Here is a 22390-nt window from a genome sequence, read left to right as displayed (position 1 = left end):
GGGGGGGGGGGGGCAGGGCATATGCCCCCCTGACACCAGTCAGGCTAGAACCTAGATAGTGCATAGTATAACCTTTTCAAGTACTGGATGAAGGATCTGAGGATTTGAAAGCCTCTCTTTCTGTACAAAGGAGAAGGCCTGAATACCTCAGAGAAAGGTTCAAGTTAAGGGGAATGACACCTCGTCTCAGAATGCAGCCAGTGTGGAAAAGGTACTGACAGTCCTTTTAGGAGAGAAAGTCCTGCATTTCATTGTTTGGGTACTCAGGTTCAGAAATGGTCCACAATCATTTTTCCATTATATCATTTGAGAGATTGGGCTTCTTTTCTGAAAAACTTGCAGGTGTTGCATTTTTCTTTCACATATTCTTTTCCCCAAGACACCTTGTGAGCATCCCTACAAGAGGGGCTGTACTGAAGCCTCGAGTATTCTGCATTAGAGTAAGGTGTCAGATGAAACCTATGAGTGAGGTCAAGAAAACAATAATATTCTTCCCCATCCAAACATGTTTTAAAAGAATACATTTGTGTTTACATTACTGGTCATAAATTATAGGCAACAGATGAAACTCTCACTTGAAATACAAGCAGTAAGGAGGAACTGAGGAAGGGCAGGGTAGCTGTCTTAGCTTTCATGTCTTGGAATTGGAGGCTTGGGCCATACTTACAGGGACTACTACAAAAATTCTGCAACTTGGGTGCTGGAAGCATACATACTCCTGTAAAAGGAATTTCTATATAATTTTATATTATAGACTACACATGTATGGAAAAACAAGCACTTGAATATTTGTATTTTATTTCATTTTTTTAAAGACAGCCTATGGTAATAGAGAGTGTAGCTTCCATTCTCTCTGATATTCAACTAAAACCCTTTACAAAAGCTATGCATAATATTGCTTATAAGCCACTTACCTTATTAACATGTTTCTTAGAATTGTGAAGTCACAGTGCTCACCGTTTTCAACTGCAGAAATAAAGGTAAATGTATACTGAGACATCAGTATCTTAAATGTCAAACACAGGGATGATATTTACTAGCATCTCCCATGCATTTCCTTTCAATTCCCATTTAGAATCCTGTATCCTTCTTAAAGTTTTATACCTTTTATGCCAGACCATGCTTATTGTTAGAACTCTTTTGCCAGTTTAGGAATATTGTGTGTTATACCAGCCAAGTGTACCTGTGGCCATAGCCAGTGACAAACTGCAGTCCGCAGCAAGTAGAGCAAAACTATCTCGTGAGTAAAATAAACTAAATAACTAACTAAATAAAAAACACAATTATTTTGCTAATTCCTGCCACAAGGGAAGTGCTCCTCTGCTGCTCAAGGACCATACTAACCAGTCTGTATTGATAACCCAACTTGTGTAAGAACTTTACAACCACACAAACAAAACAGATGTTGTTCATCCTACCACTTAAATGCACTGACTGTGCAACAGCATACAATTAATGAGTTTAGTGGAGAAAGTGAGCAGCACTTTCCAAATGAAGTTGATGGAGGAATTTAAAGGGGTCCAATGTTATAAACAAATGAGTAGTTACAAAAGGTATGCACAAAGTCCCTTGAATAGGAGAGGAAGGAGTAGCAGGTTGTAGGAAGTCCCCAAAATAAAAAGGGGGATGGGAGCATGACAAGGAATTACAGGGAGCGAAAAAGTTAACACAAAGGGCAAATTCAGTATTATTCCATTCAACTTCTTTAATCTGTGGTTATTTTATGACACAGAATGGAATTTGCAAGTTCCTGGTATGACAATCCATTTATGTATTATATGAAATCAGGCTCCCAGGCCAACATTAGTTCTCTGATCATTCTAGCAACAGGTGGTGTGGTCTTGTGAAACAGATCAAGAGGTTTTCTGTAGCTGAATGAAAAGTCTCAGAGATGAGAGCATCAAATGACATTTATAAATGTTTGTCTGAAAGTAAATTTGTATATTTCAAAATGCTAAAGCAAGAGCCTTAAATGCTGTGCAGCTGCTTTTTACTTTATGCCAAACCCCATTTCCTGTCACATGAACTTCAAAGAGCTATAGCATTTCCTTTAGAAGTATTTACATGCACAGTGCTCTTCTGTTATTTAGTGTTACATCACATTGCCTTGCAGTTAGCTATATTTTTGTCTTTTTTAATAGCTTATTTTCATTCACGATACAGTTCATTGATAACACAGGAAGAGTTATCTAGGAAGAGTTAGGGATAGTTGTTTCAAATAGGTTGCAAATCACACCAGGCAGAGAATAAGCCTTCTAAACAGTATTACTTAGCAAAGGCAAAGGCAGTGTTTTAGTCTTTGCGCATGCTTGATTTTTCATGTAATACATGTAGCAGGTAAATGGCATTAAATAATTATGTTGAACAAAATCTGATCTTCTAACATCTAAAGCAGTAAACCATCTTTTTTCTACTTGCAATAAAAATATTTAATTTTAATGAAGTGTTACAAATGTAGACTAGCATTTGACCTGTTAAATTGAAGCATGTGTTTCATTGTGAAATAACCTCAAATATGCTTAACCTTGAAGTTAAACAGGAAAAAAATATATATATCTCTATATCTATATATCTCTATACTCTGATGAAAACAAAACAAAAAAAATTGCAACCTCAAATATGCTTAACCTTGAAAACTTCTGGAACCAAGCATTTGGGAAAATTAATTTGTTCAATAAATCTGGATTTTTTTTTTTTTTTAATACTGACAAAATAGAAGCATCACAAGTACCTGTAAAGGATTAACTTTGAGCATCAGCTTGGTTTTATGTACAACAAAGTATGAATTAAAGTATATGCTGCAGTCTAATTACAGTTCCTGCTGGGAGAACCCTCCATGAATCTTCATAAGCAAATACAATTTGTTCTAAAGCTGGCAAATGACACTTCTACACAAGCTACCTCAGAAAAAAATTAGCAAGGTTTCTTAAATCTTCTGGTGGAAATGCATAAAAATAAAACAGTAAATATTTTGATGCAAAGAATACATTTTTATATAGTACTGCAGAAGAATATAAGAACAGTCATTTATTGGGTCAGATTATGGGTCCAATCTTGCCCAGTATCTTGTGTCACACAGTAGGAGAGAGTGGATGCTTGAAGGGAGAGTGAACTGGGTATGACTAGGGTTTTTTTCCCCCACCACTATTTCTCTCAAACTTGCAGCTTCCAACATTCAAGGTCTAGGAAGTTCTAATTCAGAGGCTGTACTCCTCCCTCCCACACTCAGTAGGAGAAAAAAATAAAATCATACTCCTTGTTTTTCATATTTTGAAATAAATCCCCTCCAATAGTATAAAAGCAAAAAAGTTATTGCAACTATGTATGTTGTAGTAGTTCCTAATACATGCACGGAACAATAGTGCTACAAATAAGAAAAATCCTTACCTTCTGCAACACCCCAAGGATACTGCCTTCCTCTGACTCTCTTGCCATTGACTTCAATGATTGTGTTACTACCTACCACAGCAAGAGGTAAACGATCCTACAAAGTAAAGTATTGCTTTTCAATACATTTTTAGTGTAAGCCTGATCTAGGATAAAAGTTAGTCTTTATTGTACAGTCCTTCCAAATGAAATAACACTTCCACTATTACTGATACTTAACCAATTTTATCATGATGTAGCCACCTCTGAAATTCTCTGAATTATGATAATTTCTTACAGAGATTTACAAAATGAGGTATTTTATAAACTGTACAATATAGAAGTTAATTAAAAACAGTAGCTGCCAGCCAATCATTATGCATGAATTTATATTACCACTGAATGTTTATCAACCTCTATAGCAATTATGTATTTCCATCAACTACTATGATCTGTTATTTTGACTAGCTCTTATAGCCATAACTTTTTAGTTGTTCTCCACCAAAGATGGAAATTTCAGGTTCTCATTCTTAGCAGAAGCAGAAAAACTCATGTTTATATACCCGCGACCAAAACCCCAAGAGAGAAAAAATATATAAAAGGAGCTTACAAGTTAAACCTTCAGACACATCTTCCCCTTAGCTTTAACTCTGCTTTGTTCCCTCCAAGTTTGAAAGGTTTTCACCAAAATAACTTTTATTTGAGCTACTTGTTTTGCTTACCTTGTGAAAATGAAAGGTCTTCCTAGCTCCAAATTTAATAATTCTTTTCCCCATCAAAGTAATAACTCTCTAAATAAGTTTGATACAAGACTGGAAGAAAGCTATTATGAACTGTACGTGCAGTTTCAAAATTAACATTGGACATCTCAAAAAAAGAAAAAAAAAAGTGGAAGCCACTTAGTTAGGAAGAGTGCATTTCAAAATGCAATAATTATCTACCTTTATCTTTTTAACAATTTTGTTTTCTTCTTCATCATCTGTTTCTGGAAATTCATATATTTTAATTTTGTGCTCTTGAATTTCTTTCATTATCTAAAAGGTGAAAATGTTAGGTTAGTTAAAAAAAAGAATTAACAAACCAACAAGGAAACAGTTAGTGCATGCTTTACTGCCTTGTCATTATTTTACTTCTTGCTGTAAGTTGGTCCCTCTTCCTTCCCTCCCCTTTCCCCCCCATTTTACTGGCGAGTTGACTGGTTTCTAATCTGACTTCTGTAATCCCATCACAGCCCTTTAAATTAATTCTTAGCACCTCCAGATCTGAATTTTAATTACAACTTGAACTGAAGAGCCAAAATCCCATAGCATTTTGAAAGACCCTAGATTATTTTCAGGAAGTGTCAAGTATGTTTGTTTCACTTATTTAATTCAAAGATTCAAGTTCCTACTGTTCTTTGTAGGGTTGGAATGTTGCTGTAGCTGAGACATTCCAGAATATGGAAAAGAGAAAAGAGACCTATTACGCAGGGAGGGAGGGCAGATATCTTTTATTGGGCCAATTATAAATTCTGGAGAGATGTTGAACAGGCTTTTGGGCATAAAGCTGCGTAAAAGGTGCTTTGGGCCCAAAAGTTGGTTGATCCAATAAGTTCAATCCTGTTGGATAAAGCTTTCGGGTGCAAAGTACCCTTAACACCGCTTTGTGCCCAAAACCTTGACCAACATTTCTCTCAACTATACTGCTGATCCAAAAAGATAAATCACAAAAAGAGCTTCTTCCCACTGCTACTCTTGTTGGTAACCCAGATCAGGTTGATGCAGTATCACCATCCAACTAAGCTCAACAGATCTTACAGTTTGTGACTGGCCAGTGGTAGGCACAGTATGAAAGTGTTTGCAAAAGTGTGGTGAAAATTTCAGGATAAAGCAACAACAGATTTCTACATAAAGGGGAAAGGAAGAAGGAAGTGTATACTCCAAGCCATGGAAATGCAGCATAATACCATATTCTCTCACATACCACACCTCCCTAGATAAGACACTCACCTTGTTTTTGAAAGACAACATGGGGGAAAAAAAAAAAAATCTTTCCTTGAAAATGTGAACAAATATCATATTTCTTCAGGGAAAACAGGCAGCTATAATATGGGGGGAGCAAAAACCTGTGGCTGCTCTGTTAAACCTTCCAGCTGCAGGATGCTGCAGGCATAACGGGCAGCTAACTCAATTCAAGAAGAGAAAAAAGGAATAGGAAGTTTAGATCCAACAAAATTGGCTCTCAGCTGACTTCAGCAGGCAATGATAGCTGAAATGAACTGTCCCCCTTTTCTTCAGCCAGGCAGCCACCCAGCAGCATGTGGTGAGTTAGCTGAGGGCCTTATCCTGCTGGAACCAAATCACCTGGGCCCCTCAGATGACCTGGCAGGTAATGCTGGCTTCCCACTCAGCTCAAGGGGCAGTTTAGCTTCTCCAGGATTCATCCCTCTGGGTCCCTATACTTCCTTAAGACGTACCCCCCCTTCCATTGGGGGGGGGGGGCGATGTCATGCGTGAGTAAACAGAGTCGAATTTAAATACTAGCAGCTTGTCACTTTGTTCTATATGTCTAGAACTCCCTTTTAGACTTTTACAATTAACAGACAAAAATTAGCAAACAGGCCCAATTTGTCTTGAATTATATTGCACTATTAATATTTCTCCCCTTGGGGGCAGTAGCAAGGTAAATTCCAGCACGAAATATATTTAAAATTAGAGATACAAAATGACACTGTTCTTCTGTTTCAGGGTGTTGCTTCAGGGTTTAACTCTTCACTGTATGAAAAATTAAGCCTCCATGGAAACCTATGCCATAAATTAAGCAAGGCTGTAAATAACTAACCTGTTTCTTAAACTGTTGGCATTCCTCTGGTGTAAGTGTGTCTGCTTTGGCAATAAGTGGAATGATATTCACTTTTTCATGCAAGCGCTTCATAAACTCAATATCCAAAGGTTTAAGTCTGAAAAACAAAAGCAAAACCTTGCAAAATAATTATTTAAGCAAAGACTTGTTAATAAAGATATTATGCTGTCCACATAACTCAAGAGATTTACTGGTAGCACCTAGTTTAGAATGAAATTCACTGTTTGTATCTCCTATAAGAACTCTGTTAACATTATATGGTATTACAGCAATATGCCGTAAGTTAATGTCATTAAAAGAACAGCACACTGCTACTCTGTTGACTGGAAGTTAAGCCTATTCACATATATGATCACAAGAATCTTCCTGCAGCTGGTTTGTAAGAAAGACCAAGCCCTAATACTGGTCCACCAATGGAGATGCCCATTAACTCAGCTGGTAGGAGCCAGTGTTGAAGTAGAAAAGTCCATTTTCTGTCCTCACTTACATGTGAGGAAGATCATGTCTCAGAAAATTGTGCTCATTTGTTTACAAACTCTTCTCAAAATAGGAGCTGTGAAACCTACATGATACGCCTTCACCTATGGAATAACTGAAAACGACAATCCTAATACAGCTCACAGACTACAGAAAATGCTTTTTTCACCTCCATGGAAGCTATTTGTCAAATAGAAACATACACACATAAAATAAAAAGCCTTTCACTACGATATTGGGCACTGGACAGACTGCCTTGACAAGTAGGTGACTTCAGCCTTTATTTGATAATAAAATTTCTGAATGAAAAAGTCATGCTTCTGTGTACATAAATGCTATATATCTTTAATTTCTTCTTTACTGAACTGGTACTTGCACAGGCTATTATCTTTTTAACCCTTCTGCAGCTGGGTTTCTGCCCCCAATCCCTTCACCTCATTACAGTCATCAAGTGTTTCTTCATTATTTGACTTCTAGACATGTGTATAAAAAGAGCTCCCCTACCAAAAAAAATGTTAAATTATATTCCTCATGCTGGCCTAGACATGCTGCAAAGCTTGAAGCTATTTAAAAAAAAATAAAAGATAAAGAAAAGCACTGTCAGGGACAAGCTACATACTAAACATAGACTCCCTAGAAAGTTACGTTCATAATTTGCTTTAGTATTTCCTAAATTTTTGGAAGCAGTGTTTTCCCATGAGGGACAGCCAAAAAACATCAAACTCTTCAATTTTATCATGTAGAACTGAAAACCCACCTATCTAAATGTACAAATCCTCTGTGCCCACTACAGAGGGTTCTGCTCCTCATTCTAGAAAGCAATGACTTACTGGAAGAACAGACATTAGAAATGGTAGTCTTAGATCTTCTTCAGTTCAGTGATCTAACAAATTCTGGAGCCAGAAAAAAGGATAAACTGGAATTCAACTGCATATTTCTGTATGTGCAACATATGGGCTGCAGCTTTCCTGACAATGCTACAGAAAAGCAGATTAAAGGGATCTTAAAGTCCAAGTCTATAAATTTTAAAGTACTCAATTATATTCTTTGCAAAATAACATAAAGTTAATTCTTTGAGGAGTTAGATACCAGAAGGCCAATTACAAGATGCGTATTTATGCACTCTGGTTTTACCAAATCGCTTCAAATAGAACTTTAAAAATATCATTGCTTATTCAAATCCTGGAACCCCATTGGCCCAAGCAAAAAAACCTGGCAAATGTAAAGTAAGAAGGTAATTTACTACATCAAACTAATTTTCATTCCTTTCCATCACCACCCCATGACTTGTGCCAACACCAACACAGAGATTGGTAATCACAAAGAGATTATCTAGTTACTGGCTTGGACACAACCAATTAGCTAATTTACTGGTTAGCACGTCTCTTCTAGCTAGATATATCTATGAAGTGATTCCCTTTGTACAGAAGCTCAGCCCAACCCAACTCCAAAAGCTGTCTGTCTTATCTCACTGTGCACCATGCATTCATTCTTAAATGTTATTGTGGCAGAAATTTATGAATACCACCTACAAGATCATCCAATCAAATTATAAACCTGCTAAAATTATTTTGCACTAGCTGCACGATTAGGATAGACTTAGAAAAGGTATCAAATGCAATGCACAATAAAAGCAACAATTTTGCCTTTCACATATTTCCTGGACCACCATGATACAATATAAAATTATTTTCTAAAAATTGCCTACCACTGGCATGCAAAATTACAGAATTTATTGGATAACCTTAACCTTCAACTCCAAACCTTTAAGAACATCTGATGGAAAAATATTTGTTAAAGCATTTTAAATGTATTCTGAAGCACCTATGTGAGACCAGTGGAGGAAAGACAGCACACTAAGAAACTAGTCTCGTTATCCAGAACCTGATTTTTTTAATACCCAACAGTAAGAATCTTCCAGTTCAAAATCACCCCTTTGATAGTCTTTCAATAAACTAATGCAACTGAAAAAGGCCAATACACACGCACACAGGGAGATGGAGAACTGGCCCTTTTCAGTTAACTGTAAACACACGTGTATCTATAAAATGAGATACACAGACACTGACAAAACTAAAATTACAGTTTTTTTTCCCTTGGCCTTGACTTCAAGGCTATTCCTACAGTCCATCCAAGGGCTGAGATAGAGCAACTGAAATGAATGGCTCCTTTTCTTAATGGATGTTGGCAGAATTTGCAGAGCTCAGAATCTAAGCCTGTTCTTGACCAAAGTACTAGCACTGGGCATTAGTGGTCCTCTACTTTTATCTGGAATATGAAGAGAAAAATTTAATGGTTAAATATATGTATTTTTCCAGTTACAACTGTTTCCTGACAAATTGCAACTGAGTTAGTTTTAGCTGTGGAAAAGTGAAGCATGATGGAAGTCAAGTATCAAGAATACAGTATCAAATTCTTCAGCTGAATGATTTTTCAAAGAACAACAGTCTGGTATTATGAGACAGGTTAATATCCATTTTCCTTCAGTCTGCACTTTGATGTTTCAATATTAAGGTATTTTAAAAAATAGAGAACAGAGACATTAGGACAAAAATAAAATCAGAAGTCAAACACACTACCTGAATGCATCTTGGAAGGATGCATTACCCAGATTTGCATTAGATATACATCTATGGTTTCAATAAACAAGCTCAAATATGAGCAGCATACTGGAATTTGACCAAATAGTGGTCAAGAGATCTAGCTGCAACTGTATCAGTAGTTTAAATTCCTCTCCCAAAATTAAATTTAGTTAAGGATATTTGGTGAACAGATTGTCAGATCTGGAAAATGACTGCTTATACGCTGAATAAACACAGTATTAGCTAGGGTAGTACAAGCTTCTTCATTCCATCAAAAAAACAAAACAAAACACTCAATTCCCTCCAGAACAGGGATTCTCAATCAGGGTCCAGGGGACCTAGGGTACTGAGAGATCCTCTGGAGGGGTGCCTCAGGAAGCATGAGGAGATAAATGAGGTGTGAGAAGATGGGTAGATAAGGGCAGGCTCAGGCTGTCCTTGGCTGGCCCCTCTGCAAGGAGGTAAACACTGTAATAAGTCTATATCAAATTTTGAAACTGAGTGCCACAATTCACGAAAGTTGAGTCTAAAAAGGCTGAGAACCACTGCATTAGAGGGACAAACCCTAGGGTGTGAAGTCAAATTAATTAGCCTGAAATCTGATCTATCAGAGGCCAGGACAGCCAGTAAGAACAGTCAAGTGTATAAACAGGTCTACCAAGAATCGCATTCAATTTTCTTCACATACACTGCAACCAAACTGGTTTCAAACCAGAGAAAGGCTGTGTAGACTTGCCTTGTAATTTTTTATCTATGAGAAATGAAGGCTGTTTATTTCCAAGGCAAATACAGAAACCTCATTTTGTCAGTGCTATCATCAGACATGCTAGTGATGACTAAAATATTGTAAAATACTATAAGAACCTGAACTACTCTGAAAAGATTAAGGACTCTGTGCTTTAGTCCACAGAAAAACTGTTGTGGAAAGTTATTTAGTTCCACACGCAAACTTTTATAAATAGCTGCTAGTGTTAAAAAATGCAGTAGAAAAACATCATTAAAATTAAATTTCCATTAAACAAAAATCAATGCATATTGAAATGTACCAAAATTTAAAAGCCCATTTGGCTGAGAGTCCAACTTAATAGGTTTATCCCCAAAAATCCAAGCACAAAAAAATGAATGCGAGAGAAAACACACTAAAAAAGATGTTTGCAACTGCAGTTATCAACAACTGAAGCATCAAAATAACTCAAGCTATCAACACCATGATTTGGAAGTGAGAGGTTGGTGAAACTGAGTTTTCTATGACAGATGCAAACCAGAAAACTTAATCTTATCCTTTTAGGTTAGGATTGACTCGATCTGTTAAACACAACAGGGGTTGGCAACATTTTTGGGCACAGTGCCAAAAACCCTACAACCTTGATTTGTCAGGGGCAATTGGCATGCCAGGGGCAGATGGTATAGGAGTCATGACACAGCTTTAAATCTTTTTCTGTATACCTTAAGGTACCAGGTAGCTCTTGAATGCCAAGATGCTGGGGCAGATGGAGCATCCCACAGAAGGGGGGGGGTTCCTAGTGTGCTCAGCAGTGGACCCCAGAGATGAACCAGAAGTATACCTGAGTCTGTTGTGGAGAGTGCGGAGACCCCCTCCCCCAGCCCCGTGGATCAGCAACTGGTGCCTCCTGGGTCTGGGGGGCACCTAGGGTCCCCCTGCAGCCGACTGCTGAGCAGGGGGAACATGGGATCCCTCACACGCTCAGCAGAGGACCCGGAAGTGAACCAGAAGTACTTCCAGTCCACTTCTGAGTTCGCCACCAAGCACGCAGGGGGCCTTCTGTGGGGCACGCAATCCACCCCACTATCACAGTGTTCACTTGTGCCTGGTACCTCGTGGTATGTAGAAAAAAACATTTAAAGCTGTGTCTATGGCCAATTCTCTGAATCAGCATCAAATCTTCAGATTTGGCCAAATAGAATTGGGGACAGTGATCTGAATCAACAAATCGAATCACTGTCCCCATTTCGGGCCGAAGCAGAATCAAAAACGGCTCATTTAGAACACCCCTAATACTCTGGCACGTGCGCTGAGGGTTGCTTACCCCTGCTTTAGAAAATGCTGTAAAGATTACTTAGTTTGTCAAGATTTCTGTTGGTATTGATTGAAAAGACAGTGATGGAAGAAACTTCTGCTTCTTTCATGGGCTGGCATTCTATCTTGGGTTTAATTTTTTTTCATGCAAGTGCCTACCACTTAGGTTAAGTTTTCAATAAAAAACAAAACAAAATTAAAAAGGCAAAAGGAAAGAGACCTAGTCTACAAATGTTTGTACACACTGCAAATGACGTTGTGCTATTCAGAAAGAGACAGATGCATTCCACTTGATAGTGACAGCTATATGAGCTGCTGTAAGCACAGGAAACCAGATGAGAGGCTGCAACACCATAAAAACCAAGTCGGAAGCAAGTAATGGTCTTTAGGAGACAAGACATTATCCTAAAACAGGAAATAAAAGATAAATAGGCTTCAACTATTTTAAATCTCTCTGAAATTTATCCTCCTGAATTCAACAGTATTTTGGGGCTGTTTATTCTATTAAGAAATGGAACTCAAATTACTTAGTCGACTTTATAATTTCTTCCCCAAGAATGCTAGTTTATTTAGTCATTGCAAGGCATACGCCTTCAAGCAGATAAATATTACTTTAGCCTTTAATCCTGCAAGCTAAAATGGAATCCATTTTTTTTTGATACCTGAAGCACTTACTTGTTTTCACATTTGCTTCTAAATTTGTGTTTTTTTAAAACACTTCCCATTGATAGCAAAACTCCCACTGGTAACCAATAATGGACAGAAACAAGTTAACAATTTGAGAAGGAAAGGCCAAATAAAAATAAATAAATAAAAGGTATTCAGATGCCTATGCTCCCAGTTTCAACCCACACTGCCTAAAATACCTTTTAGAATCTAGCCCATGACTTTCAATCAATACGAGGTAGGATTTATCTAAATGATTTCTATAATTTTTACTTTAGTTAACTGTAGCCTTATTCAACACAAAAAGTTTCAGCTTCAAGCTTTCACACTTGAAAGCAAAACTATATGGGAACAGCTATCAAGTTTCTGTAGCATAAAGATCAACAGGTTTTCTACAAAAAACTACTGTAAAGGGGTTAGAGAGCAATGACCAAAAAAAGGTTAATTTATTTTCCAATAATAACTGACTCCAGTCCACAATTTTGATGGCGCAGTCAGAAACCAAAGTAGGGCTCTGAGCAGCTCACAGCTAGTATTCTCCACTGCCAAATAAATACTCCTCAGAACTTTCTCTGTCCCTCAAAACATCTTCATATGCTTCATCCATAGTGTAACATAAAGCCAGTTTTTCTCCTCTTTCTGGTTTGCAAGGTATAAATTTATCAGGCAAGAAAAAATATCTTCCATAAACCAAAGCAGTAATACTATAATAAATTGCTGTGTAACCCTGATTTCAAATATAACATGACCTGGATTTAGTACACTTAAAAAAATGCAATTCTCTTGGTCCCCCACTAGAGAGAGGTCTCACCAAGTTAAACACGAACTGAAGGTGTGGGAACTGGCATAGTGTTAACTGTGAACTAGAGCAAGATTTTTATATCAGACCCAAAATTAAATTGGTCCAGTTTAATTATAGAAAGCCAAAAAGACTTTAATATTAGTGCACATTCTTTTTTCCCCCTTCTGTTTATCATTAATTTCAAACAAAGAAGAAAATGACTGGTCAAATTCAAGAACCATCTTCTATAGCTCAAGTTTTTAATAAGTCATTGCAACGCAAGAAATAATTGAAACACAAGTGGCATTAAGGGAATGAAAAATATACACGTTAACAAATGCCAACATTTTTCTTGGTAACTGTTGTGTGTTCCTGCTTCCTGACATTCTGATTTATTACCAGTCTGGTTATCTAGCATTTGACAAGCCAAATTAAGTTAGTGTATGAAATTAAACATGGCCTGTGGTCCATATGCTGAAAAAATCCTGATCTGGAGCTTTGCATATCTGAGGAATGTCAGAGTCTGGATATCTATTTCAGATAAAGCTAAAAGAAAGAGACACATTAAAACAGTAAATTACTGACCCATGTCCTGAAGGAGCAATGAAGTATAAACAGCACTGCACCCTATTGTCTGGCATCTGACGTCGGTTGACACGAGATTCTGCATTCAGGTAGTCTTCAAACTTACTGTCAATGTAGTCAATAACAGGCTGCCAACTGTAGAGTGTACATAAATAAAAATATTGAGTTACCTCACACACGTAATAAAAACTAGTTTGTGATTTACATAATAGCTGTCCCAAAAATATGCGCCACTTTCTGCTAAAATATCTGTCAAAGAGACAGATTTAAAAAGTCAGTATTGAACTACACAAATATCGCTGAAAAGCTTTCAAGTAATGAAGCTATTAGAAGGGCAACTAGTAGACTCCTGAGACCTAGAAAGCTAGGTCAAGAGTTGTCCCTGAAGTCAACGAGATTTCAAACTGCAATTATGTACACTGCGCACAGAACTACAAAACAGTTCAATATAAAAACTAAAACACTTTAGATAGTATATAATGGAAACGCAATGAAGAAAAACGAAGGGTTACTTTTTAAATGATCATTCAAAATAAGCAACATAGCTGTAAACCATAACTCTGCATGGCTACTGGAAAACCTTTTAACACACAATTATCTACTCTAATAGTATTAAATTGAACACTTAACAGCATAGTAGTATTTAAATTGAACACTTAAGGGATACTCTTTAAAGGCTGCTAAAGGATTATAAATCTTGTGACATCATAGTTATAATTATGCAAAAGACCTAAAGATTCTGCTGGCTTTAGTTTTTTTTATTAGAGAAATGGTGAAAGTGTTTTAACCTATTACAAATAGCAACAGGAGACCCAGACCTCAAAATAAAGTCTACAGATACTAGGGGAAATGACAATTTTAAAGTTTGCTCATTTTTTTAAAGAAGATTACCTTCCAGCTTAAACTGAAATACTGGTATCTTAAAATGAGTTAGGGTACTGAAAGATCTCAAAAAGACACCACCATTCAAAAATACTTTGAGAGAACATAAGGTAGTTTCTTACCAATTACTATTATCAACTGCATCTCCAAATCCTGGTGTGTCAACTATTGTTAGTAGTAACTGAACACCGCCTTCTTTGATTAAAACCTTTGCCTGTTCAACCTATAAGATTCAAAGGGTATAAATTCTTAATAGTTGTAACAAAACTATGACAACACCCATTTTAATGAAAGTAAAAAAAAAAGAATCCTACTAGTATCAGGTTTTAAATACACACCGTCTGTCTCACAGGGATAATGAACATTTGTCTTGTGTATAAAGTATGTGATGCTGTAGTATTAAGATAGTCTTTGGAATACAAAAAGCTGAACTGTTTGGTAACTGGACAAACTCTCTCTGGACTGAGGAAATTCAGGCACATGTCTGCAGTGGCTCATGCTAGAAGCCAGGGGGCAGTACAGCAGCCCCCCCTTCCCTTGTACAGCGCTGAGCTGAAAGAGGGCATGGCCAGGCCCAGGCAGAACCTCTAATTAAGAAGGTTTGTCTGCACTATCCCAGACTTTCCCCTACTGGCTGCTAAAGGGGCATGAGTGTTGCCAGCCCCATCCCCCTGCTAGCACACTCAGGCAAGGGGGGGGGGGGGGGTTGTTGTGCATTCATCTGCTAATGATACTGAGCTTTTCAATTTCCCTCTCCCTGCTTCTTTATATTGTTTGCAGCAAACTGGGGGGGGAGGGGGATGATAACATTGTTTATCACCCCATCAGCAAAACAATAGCTTTGCTCCATTAGTTTAAACTCTTCTTAAACAGCTTACCAGCTGACCTGTTGACTAGCTCCAAAAAGCCCTAAGTGGTCACTATTCTGTCTGCCTGTCCCAGTGAAATTGGAGACACCACAGAGACACCTCTCGGCATTAGCAAGCATACCACATGCCTAGGCTCCGTAGGGCTGGGTTCCATGCTGTGGGAGACTGGAGGGAGGGAGGGATTCCTGCTTAAGCAGCAAGCAGCAAGGGGGGAGTAGGTCAGGAAAAAACTAGGCAGACCCTGTTGTGGCTGCAGTTTCTGCAGGAGCTCCAGCCAGAGAGAAGAGGAGAGGGGTGAGCCCTGCTGTGGAGCAAAGAGCCCTGCCCAGCTCAGAGAGCATGCCAGGATGCTGGGGGTGCCTGGCTTATCTTAAACTAGCAAGGCATCTGGGACAGATATTGTGTAAATCGGTTTGAGACAAATCAGTTAAGTCTGATATACTACATTCAGCCAAGTTTATCTCAAATCGGTTTCAGCCATTTTCAAACTGGTGTATGTGCACTGAACAGCTGTTCTGTTACAAGTTTAAAACAGTTTCTGATCACAAACTAGTTTACATGTAATGTCTGTCCCTAGCCCTTTAGTAAAACTTTTCAGGGGATTACCACTTTCAAGAAACCTCAGTAACAAGCATGATAGAAATCCCCATCTTACTACTTGAGTGAGCCTTCCGACCAATTACTGCTTGGATGGGCCTTATGCCATAATTAAAAGGTTAATGCTTTTAAGGGATGGGTCATATAAATATTTCACAACAGTTTTTAACACCTAAGTGCAAATGACAATACACTGTTCTGCACCACACCTGAAGTATGTTGTAGGAAATTGCAAGGACTGGCATCATGGTATAAAGAAGTGAGATATTCTAACAAATGGATAAAAGTTAATTTAAAAATAAGCCTTGAAGGCAAAAAACATCAAAGAAAGTATTAAGTAAAATTAAAAAGTTGTCCCTAAATAAGATACTGAGAGAGTTCTCTAACTTGTGTTCTCTCTCTCATTTGAAAGAGCCTCACAAAAAAAAAAAAAAAAAATCCTTGCTTCCAAGGAAACCTCAACAACTGTTAACCTCAATAAGTCCTTTAACTCTGAAAAACAAAAAAGTTATAAAGCATTGTGGGGGGAGAGAAGGGAAAGTGGGGAACTGATGTGGCTTGTGATATGTGGAAGAGGCTAGAGTGGATAAACTTGTAGACCCCTTTGCATTTAGGGTCTGCATAACTATGTTCCTGAAATGTGGAACACTGACATCTATACATGAAACTGGAACAGTCAAACCCTGCCCACTTCAAGCATGTTCATTCTTTTGATAAGAGAAACTAGCTGAAGATCAATATTAAAAACCTGCCAAGCAGCTAGTTTCTTTCAGAACCTAAATGACTGCGTGTCCATACATGGTCAAATCTGCAGAAAGCAGCAACATCTGGAAGAGATCCAGAAAACAACTGTAAACTAGTGTCATTCACAGTTAGAGTCCAACTGTATCCTATCATCTGGTTTTACAAGTATTCCCAAGGGATTCATGGAAAACAAATTAGTTCTTGTCCTGGAATTTAAAACTTTTCTTAACAAATCTATTCCAAATGGTCATTTTCCCATGCACTTTAGTTAATCAGGTCACATTGATCCATTTTACAACATTACATTGGATTTTATAAAACTAAATAGGAGTCAGTTTCAAAGTTTCTAATGAACGAAGCATTCCTTTACCTATTTACAAGGAAGCAAAGTTAAAATAAAATGTATTTTCATTGAATAATTATTTCTTTGAGGTTTATCCTGAAATCAGCCAGCCAAAACAGTTCTGCTTAAAGTTCTGCCACAGTCCTTATTTCTGAACCTGCAAGTCAAACCTGAAATGTTTCAATTTTTAAAACATCTTTTTATGTAAAAAGTAGTGATATTCTACTGCATTGAAAACTTTTGGGATTAAAAGAAAGTGTGTTATTAGTGTATGGTACAAAAACATCATCCTACTTCTTCCCAAGATATGTTAGCCACATCGAACAATTTTTAATATTAAAATGGATATACTAAATAAAATAATGCTAAAGTACTTGTGAGAAAGCTAGTTCTATTATTGGAAGTAAACACACTAGGAAATATTTTCCACTTATTAGCCTTTTAGCTCTACCAAATCTAAGCATCCAAAAGGGAAAATGTTATTTAAATTACTGTATCACTTTATAGTATAACTGGTTAAGCTGATGCAAACAAAGCAGACGAAAAAAACCCTAATTGGTAATTACCCTTGGACAAAAACCTTTAAATGTAAGCATACTTCTACCTTGGCATTTTCTCTGCTCAAGCAAATAGCTTCCTAATTTGTAAATTTAGCCAACTGCATACTGTTGTTTTGAAATAATACTACTGCATGATACAAGCTTTTAAAATAGGCAATTTGAAACTCTACATAAATTTATATAATTAAAAATATTTAAAGCAGGGGGGTTGACTAGATGACTTCCTGAGGTCCCTTCCAACCCAAATTTTCTATGATTCTATGATTATTACAAAGGGTACAAAATTACAGAACATCACTATAAGCTTCATGAAACACTGTCAGTTCAATTTTTAAAAAAGACTAAGATCCTGACTTAGAAATATTTTAAATATGCACTAGAAGATCTATAAACACAGAAACTATTTTCTTACATCAAAATATCTCATCTTTTAACAGAATATATGTGCAATATTCTATGCACAGAACTTGAAATCTGCAACTAGTATTTCATACCTGGCTCCTATATTTCATCAAGGCTACATTTTACAGAAATTTAATTCTCTAGGAAAATTATAAAATGCATAGAAACAGTTTCTTGAACATTTTTCTTACTATTTCATACGATGGCTTCAACTTCGGTTTCTCAAAAATCAACATGTGAAATAGACAACTGAATTCTTATGGATGGCAAAAAGGGCAAAAATATGGTGATAATGGTTTGGAGTTGCAGAATGGGACAAGTCAAGACGAACAAAATGCCTATTTAAAAAAAGGCAACTAGAATCAGGAAAAAAAAAAATGTTCAAGAATTGTAACTTAAGGAAATAATAGAAAAAATTCCAAAGTATTTATCATCCCAATATTGACTGAAAATTTAGACATTTAAGAAAGCTCTGCCCTATAGTTTCCTGCCACTGAACAGGGACATCTGGAATGACTGAAGGATAGAAGGGCCTAACTGCATGAAAACATTAAGGCAAGACTGTTGGCCACCTGCAAGATTTAACACCACAACTGGCAATGATACTAGCCAAATAGTAAAGAACATTTATTGATGTGCAAGCTACTGACTTTTTGAAGGGAAAAAACAGTGAAAGTCAGGAAGATTAATAGGTTCACAGAACAAAATATTGTGACAAAATTAGCAATATTTTGGAATTCACAAACAAAATCAACCTATACATACCTGTACAGTCTTTTTAATTCTATGGGAAGGACCTGGATACTCTGGGGAATACAAGTCTGTTAAGAACAGTGAGTTGATTAATGTTGATTTTCCCAATCCAGATTCACCTAAAGGTGGGGGGAAAAGAAAGGGAGACTTTTGTTAGCATGTTTCCCCCAGAGTGCAAGATTTTTAAAATGCTCTTAAAATTTGGTACATAAAAATGCAATGTAAAACAATATCATCTTCACCAAGTTTACAAGCATCTATTTCTTAGAGCAAATACCAAAATTCTATGTTGAATGCATGTAGTAATGTTTTTCCCATTATAACAATATCTTGTCAGTGAATTTTATGTGAAGCTATAAACAGGCCACCTATTTGGAACGGGTGGGAAATGATCTCTTTTCAAGTTTTATTTGATAGTCCTATGTACAACAAAAGACTACCACTTTGACCTAGTTCTTGTGGTACTAGTAATTAGAGTGCAGTTTCAAATCTACATGGTTTGCATGGGAACTCCCCCCCCCCACCATAATTTGCTCACAAGTGACAATAATGCAGGCCTTGCAAAAGAATTTGTAGAAGTAATTGCCATGGCAATTCTAGTGAATGCTTACAAACTCCACAGTAAAAATTCTGCCTTATTTACAACTCTACAGAGGCTGGGCTGTAAGGAATTTCAACCAACCACTTACTAAAAATGTTTTATAAACCAAGTCCTTGACTTTGCAACATGGGGGAAAAAATAAAGCCAAAATACACTTAAACAATCACAACATTCACACACTGGCATAAGAACAGAACAAAGGATATTTTCTAGCCTGACTACACAGCTTGCTTCAGGTTTTATTATGCAGTGCTAAGGCTGAGACCTACACAGAGGCGATGACAAAGAAATTTGTTCCTAAACCATTAAAGTCTGGATGCAAACCACTGGCGGCAAACTTTCTCTAAGGGAGAAGAACCAGCTGCACTGCTGCTTTTTTACAGCAACTACTAGTTTATTTATAAAGCTATATTAGTAAAACTTCAGAAGAAAAGACTTTACAGAAAACCCTAAAATATATAATGAGGTCCATATAAACCAGTTGCCAAATTAAAAATTCCTATTAATACTTACAATTATTAACTGCAGTGGATAAGGAGTCCTCTTTACTGCAACAATCAGCCAAGATAGCACACCTGATTTACTTTGCACAAGTTATCTTAGCTCATTTAAAAACTGTTCAATACTGCAAATCCCTTGAACTACATGGACTGAAAGGATATGCTGCTGAAGTTCTGGAGCTGTTGTACCCACAGTGCATTACTCAAGCAGCAGCACTTGCCACTTCAAGCCATGCCTCCTGACAGGTTTGGTTTGTGTATGGATGGATAGCTTGAGTGTTACTTCTTTCCATCTCAAGCTAGGGATGAGATGCTGACCTACTGCATTTTTGGGGGAGAGAGAAGAATAGGGCATGCACTGCAGTCTTGCAAATATCTAGTTTCTAGAAGAGATGCACTTTAACCCTTCTGTTCATAAAGTCTTAATGCAGGGGTTATATTGTAGTTCAAATCCTTCCTTAATTTGCAAAATACATGTGCCCCTGAGAAAGTCTGATATCCAGATTTGCAGCTGCAGTCAGAATTTAAAGCCATTTCCTATTATACAAGATAAATAATGTATAGAGATGCACAATTACACATACAGGTAGAGGAATTACCTGTTCTACTACCTCTTGGCTTCTCTCTAAGGAAGAGGAGTACTGCCTTACTTTGTGATCTAGCTGACTGAAAGAATTTAAAAAATGCTTTGCTGTGCAAGATCAAATATCAGTAAATACATGGGATGCGGAAAGGTTATCAGCATCATTCAATAGAAAGAGTTAAATACCCCTGCCCCGCAAGTGCACACAGTTGCTGATCTAACTGACCCCCTCTTAAGAACCTGCAGGACAAATCTTTAGTAAAATATTTTCCTCTTGCATACCAGGTCACTATCAAGACTGAACATGTGGAAATGCTGAATTTGTAAAGGATCTGATGGGACAGGTCCACTTTAGGTGGCTACAGCAGTGGCATCACGCCATATAGTTCTGTGCTTCACTCACTAAAGTTACAGTCCTCCACAGTTCTTTTCATTACTGCAGCAAGGCTATAGGAAGGATTTGAGTTGAAGCTGCTGGACAGACAAGCAGACCAATTTCTTCTCCAGCCTGTTCTTTTACATTCCCCGTCTCTTTTCTATGGTTACGTCTACAGTGTGATCAAAGGAATGATTGCAGCCCAACTGTACATACCTGTGCTATTTTATATCTAGTTAGCATAGGTAACAGCAGCAGTTTAAATTGGTACACAGGATATGACATTAAAAAAAAAAATCATCAGCAGTGCTAGTTTTGTATCCTTTGTATTTATATAACTTTATTCCTTTCTTTTTTATTACAGCTTCTCCCTACAAATCCATTCACAGCCTCTGTGAATGAGTCTATAAGGTGCCACACTGTCCTGCCATCTGATACCTTTGTATTAAGTTTCTTTGAATCACCAGCTCGTTTAGCCTGCTAACTTCAATGCATCACTTCCTTCAACTGCTAATAACTTCATTAGTCAGTCAGTCCCTCCTTCCTTCGGGGAAAAGTTTACAGGAGATCACCATGCTTAATCAGCAATTAGAGAGAAGCAAGGTAGGAGTCAGGCTTGTCTTGTTTGCAGAGTACCAGAAACTCCACCCTGTCCTTTATTTAACACACAGTGCTGTTTGTTGGAAAGCTCATCATGGTAAAAGGGGTTTTCCAAGTACATTGAAAAACAGAAAAGTAAAAAAAAATATATATCCTATCAAAGAAGTATCCATGCCAAAAGCTTCTGGAAGGTATCTTCTTCTTTAAAATTAGGACAAAATAGTCCAGCTGCTTTTTGGAGTGGGGAGGAAAGGGAGAGAAAAAATGTCCAGGTCTAGCTGGTGTTAGCAAAATGGCAACCAGAAGTGAAGTAAACCTAGAATTTTCTGTTGTACACTACATAAATGTCGTTTTGGATTTTTAAATCCACTGTTGTCTTGCTTTTGCTGCTGCTGTAATCAATGGGAGTGTCCACCACCGACTTCAGGGAGAGCATGAGTCAAAACACTAAACACTACTAAAAATTCCAGCTGTTTTCTGAAGTTTCAATATGCCTTGTACTGAGCAAGTCTCCACCCATTTTCTGGTAATTGTTATAACCACTCTTTTCACTACCAGATTAGTGCAACCACGTCTGTCTGTCTGTTTGTTTTTCAATGACTGATGTTGAATGTCCCACCCTGGGAAGATCCCAGCTTTGCATGTAGGAGAGAGTCCAACCTCAGTTTCACCAAAATGACTCATCATTAAGGTTTTTGAAACTGTGTTCCAAGACTTTTCAATGAGCTATAAACACCACAGCCACCTCAATTATAGAGGACCAAAAAACTAGGACACTGAATAGAACTTGCTCAGCTTCAATGCTGGAGAAAGAAAACTAGATTCAACAGTAGCAATCGTACGATGTGTAATGTGGGAAAAATTCATTCTGGAGAAATTCTGCAGTATTACCAGAATTTGAAATAAAAGGAATATGAAGTGACAGGCACTCTTCTACAGCAGTAATAATTATAGCACACTATTCAGCAGCAGACTATATCTTCAGATCTAGAGATGATTTTCACAGATATATATTTATTACATATAAATATATATATTTACAAAGTTCATTATTTGAATGTGAACTGAAATGCTTAAATCGCCTCAACTAATCACCTCAACTGTTTAGGTACCCATAATTAGAAATTTGGTTTTTAAGTTTATCAAATAAAGAAAACACCCTTGTTAGGTTGCAGCAGGAGCTGGCAATGTTTCTTCTGGCTGTGGCAGACTGGAATGACCCAGCTTGTGTCTAAGGACAGGCT

At 37.3% G+C, this 22390-nt stretch overlaps 1 protein-coding gene across 10 annotated transcripts in view; it reads right to left on the bottom strand.

The window, feature by feature from the left end:
* The window catches only part of SEPT7 (septin 7), a 117758-nt gene that overhangs the window by 26566 nt on the left and 68802 nt on the right, over positions 1–22390 (bottom strand). For all 10 annotated transcript variants that reach the window (XM_019509048.1, XM_019509050.1, XM_019509045.1 and 7 more), the window contains exons 4-10: positions 18499–18605; positions 14341–14441; positions 13337–13471; positions 6187–6304; positions 4308–4400; positions 3388–3484; positions 915–966 (exon numbers count right to left, since the gene is read on the bottom strand). In XM_019509048.1, the coding sequence (XP_019364593.1) occupies positions 915–966; positions 3388–3484; positions 4308–4400; positions 6187–6304; positions 13337–13471; positions 14341–14441; positions 18499–18605 (703 nt within the window). The remainder of the gene's footprint in view (positions 1–914; positions 967–3387; positions 3485–4307; positions 4401–6186; positions 6305–13336; positions 13472–14340; positions 14442–18498; positions 18606–22390) is intronic.

This window comes from Gavialis gangeticus, unplaced genomic scaffold, assembly GCF_001723915.1.
Source record: "Gavialis gangeticus isolate Ggan-Ray unplaced genomic scaffold, GavGan_comp1, whole genome shotgun sequence".
Classification (NCBI taxonomy): domain Eukaryota; kingdom Metazoa; phylum Chordata; order Crocodylia; family Gavialidae; genus Gavialis; species Gavialis gangeticus.
This window is presented reverse-complemented; position numbering and strand designations above follow the sequence as displayed.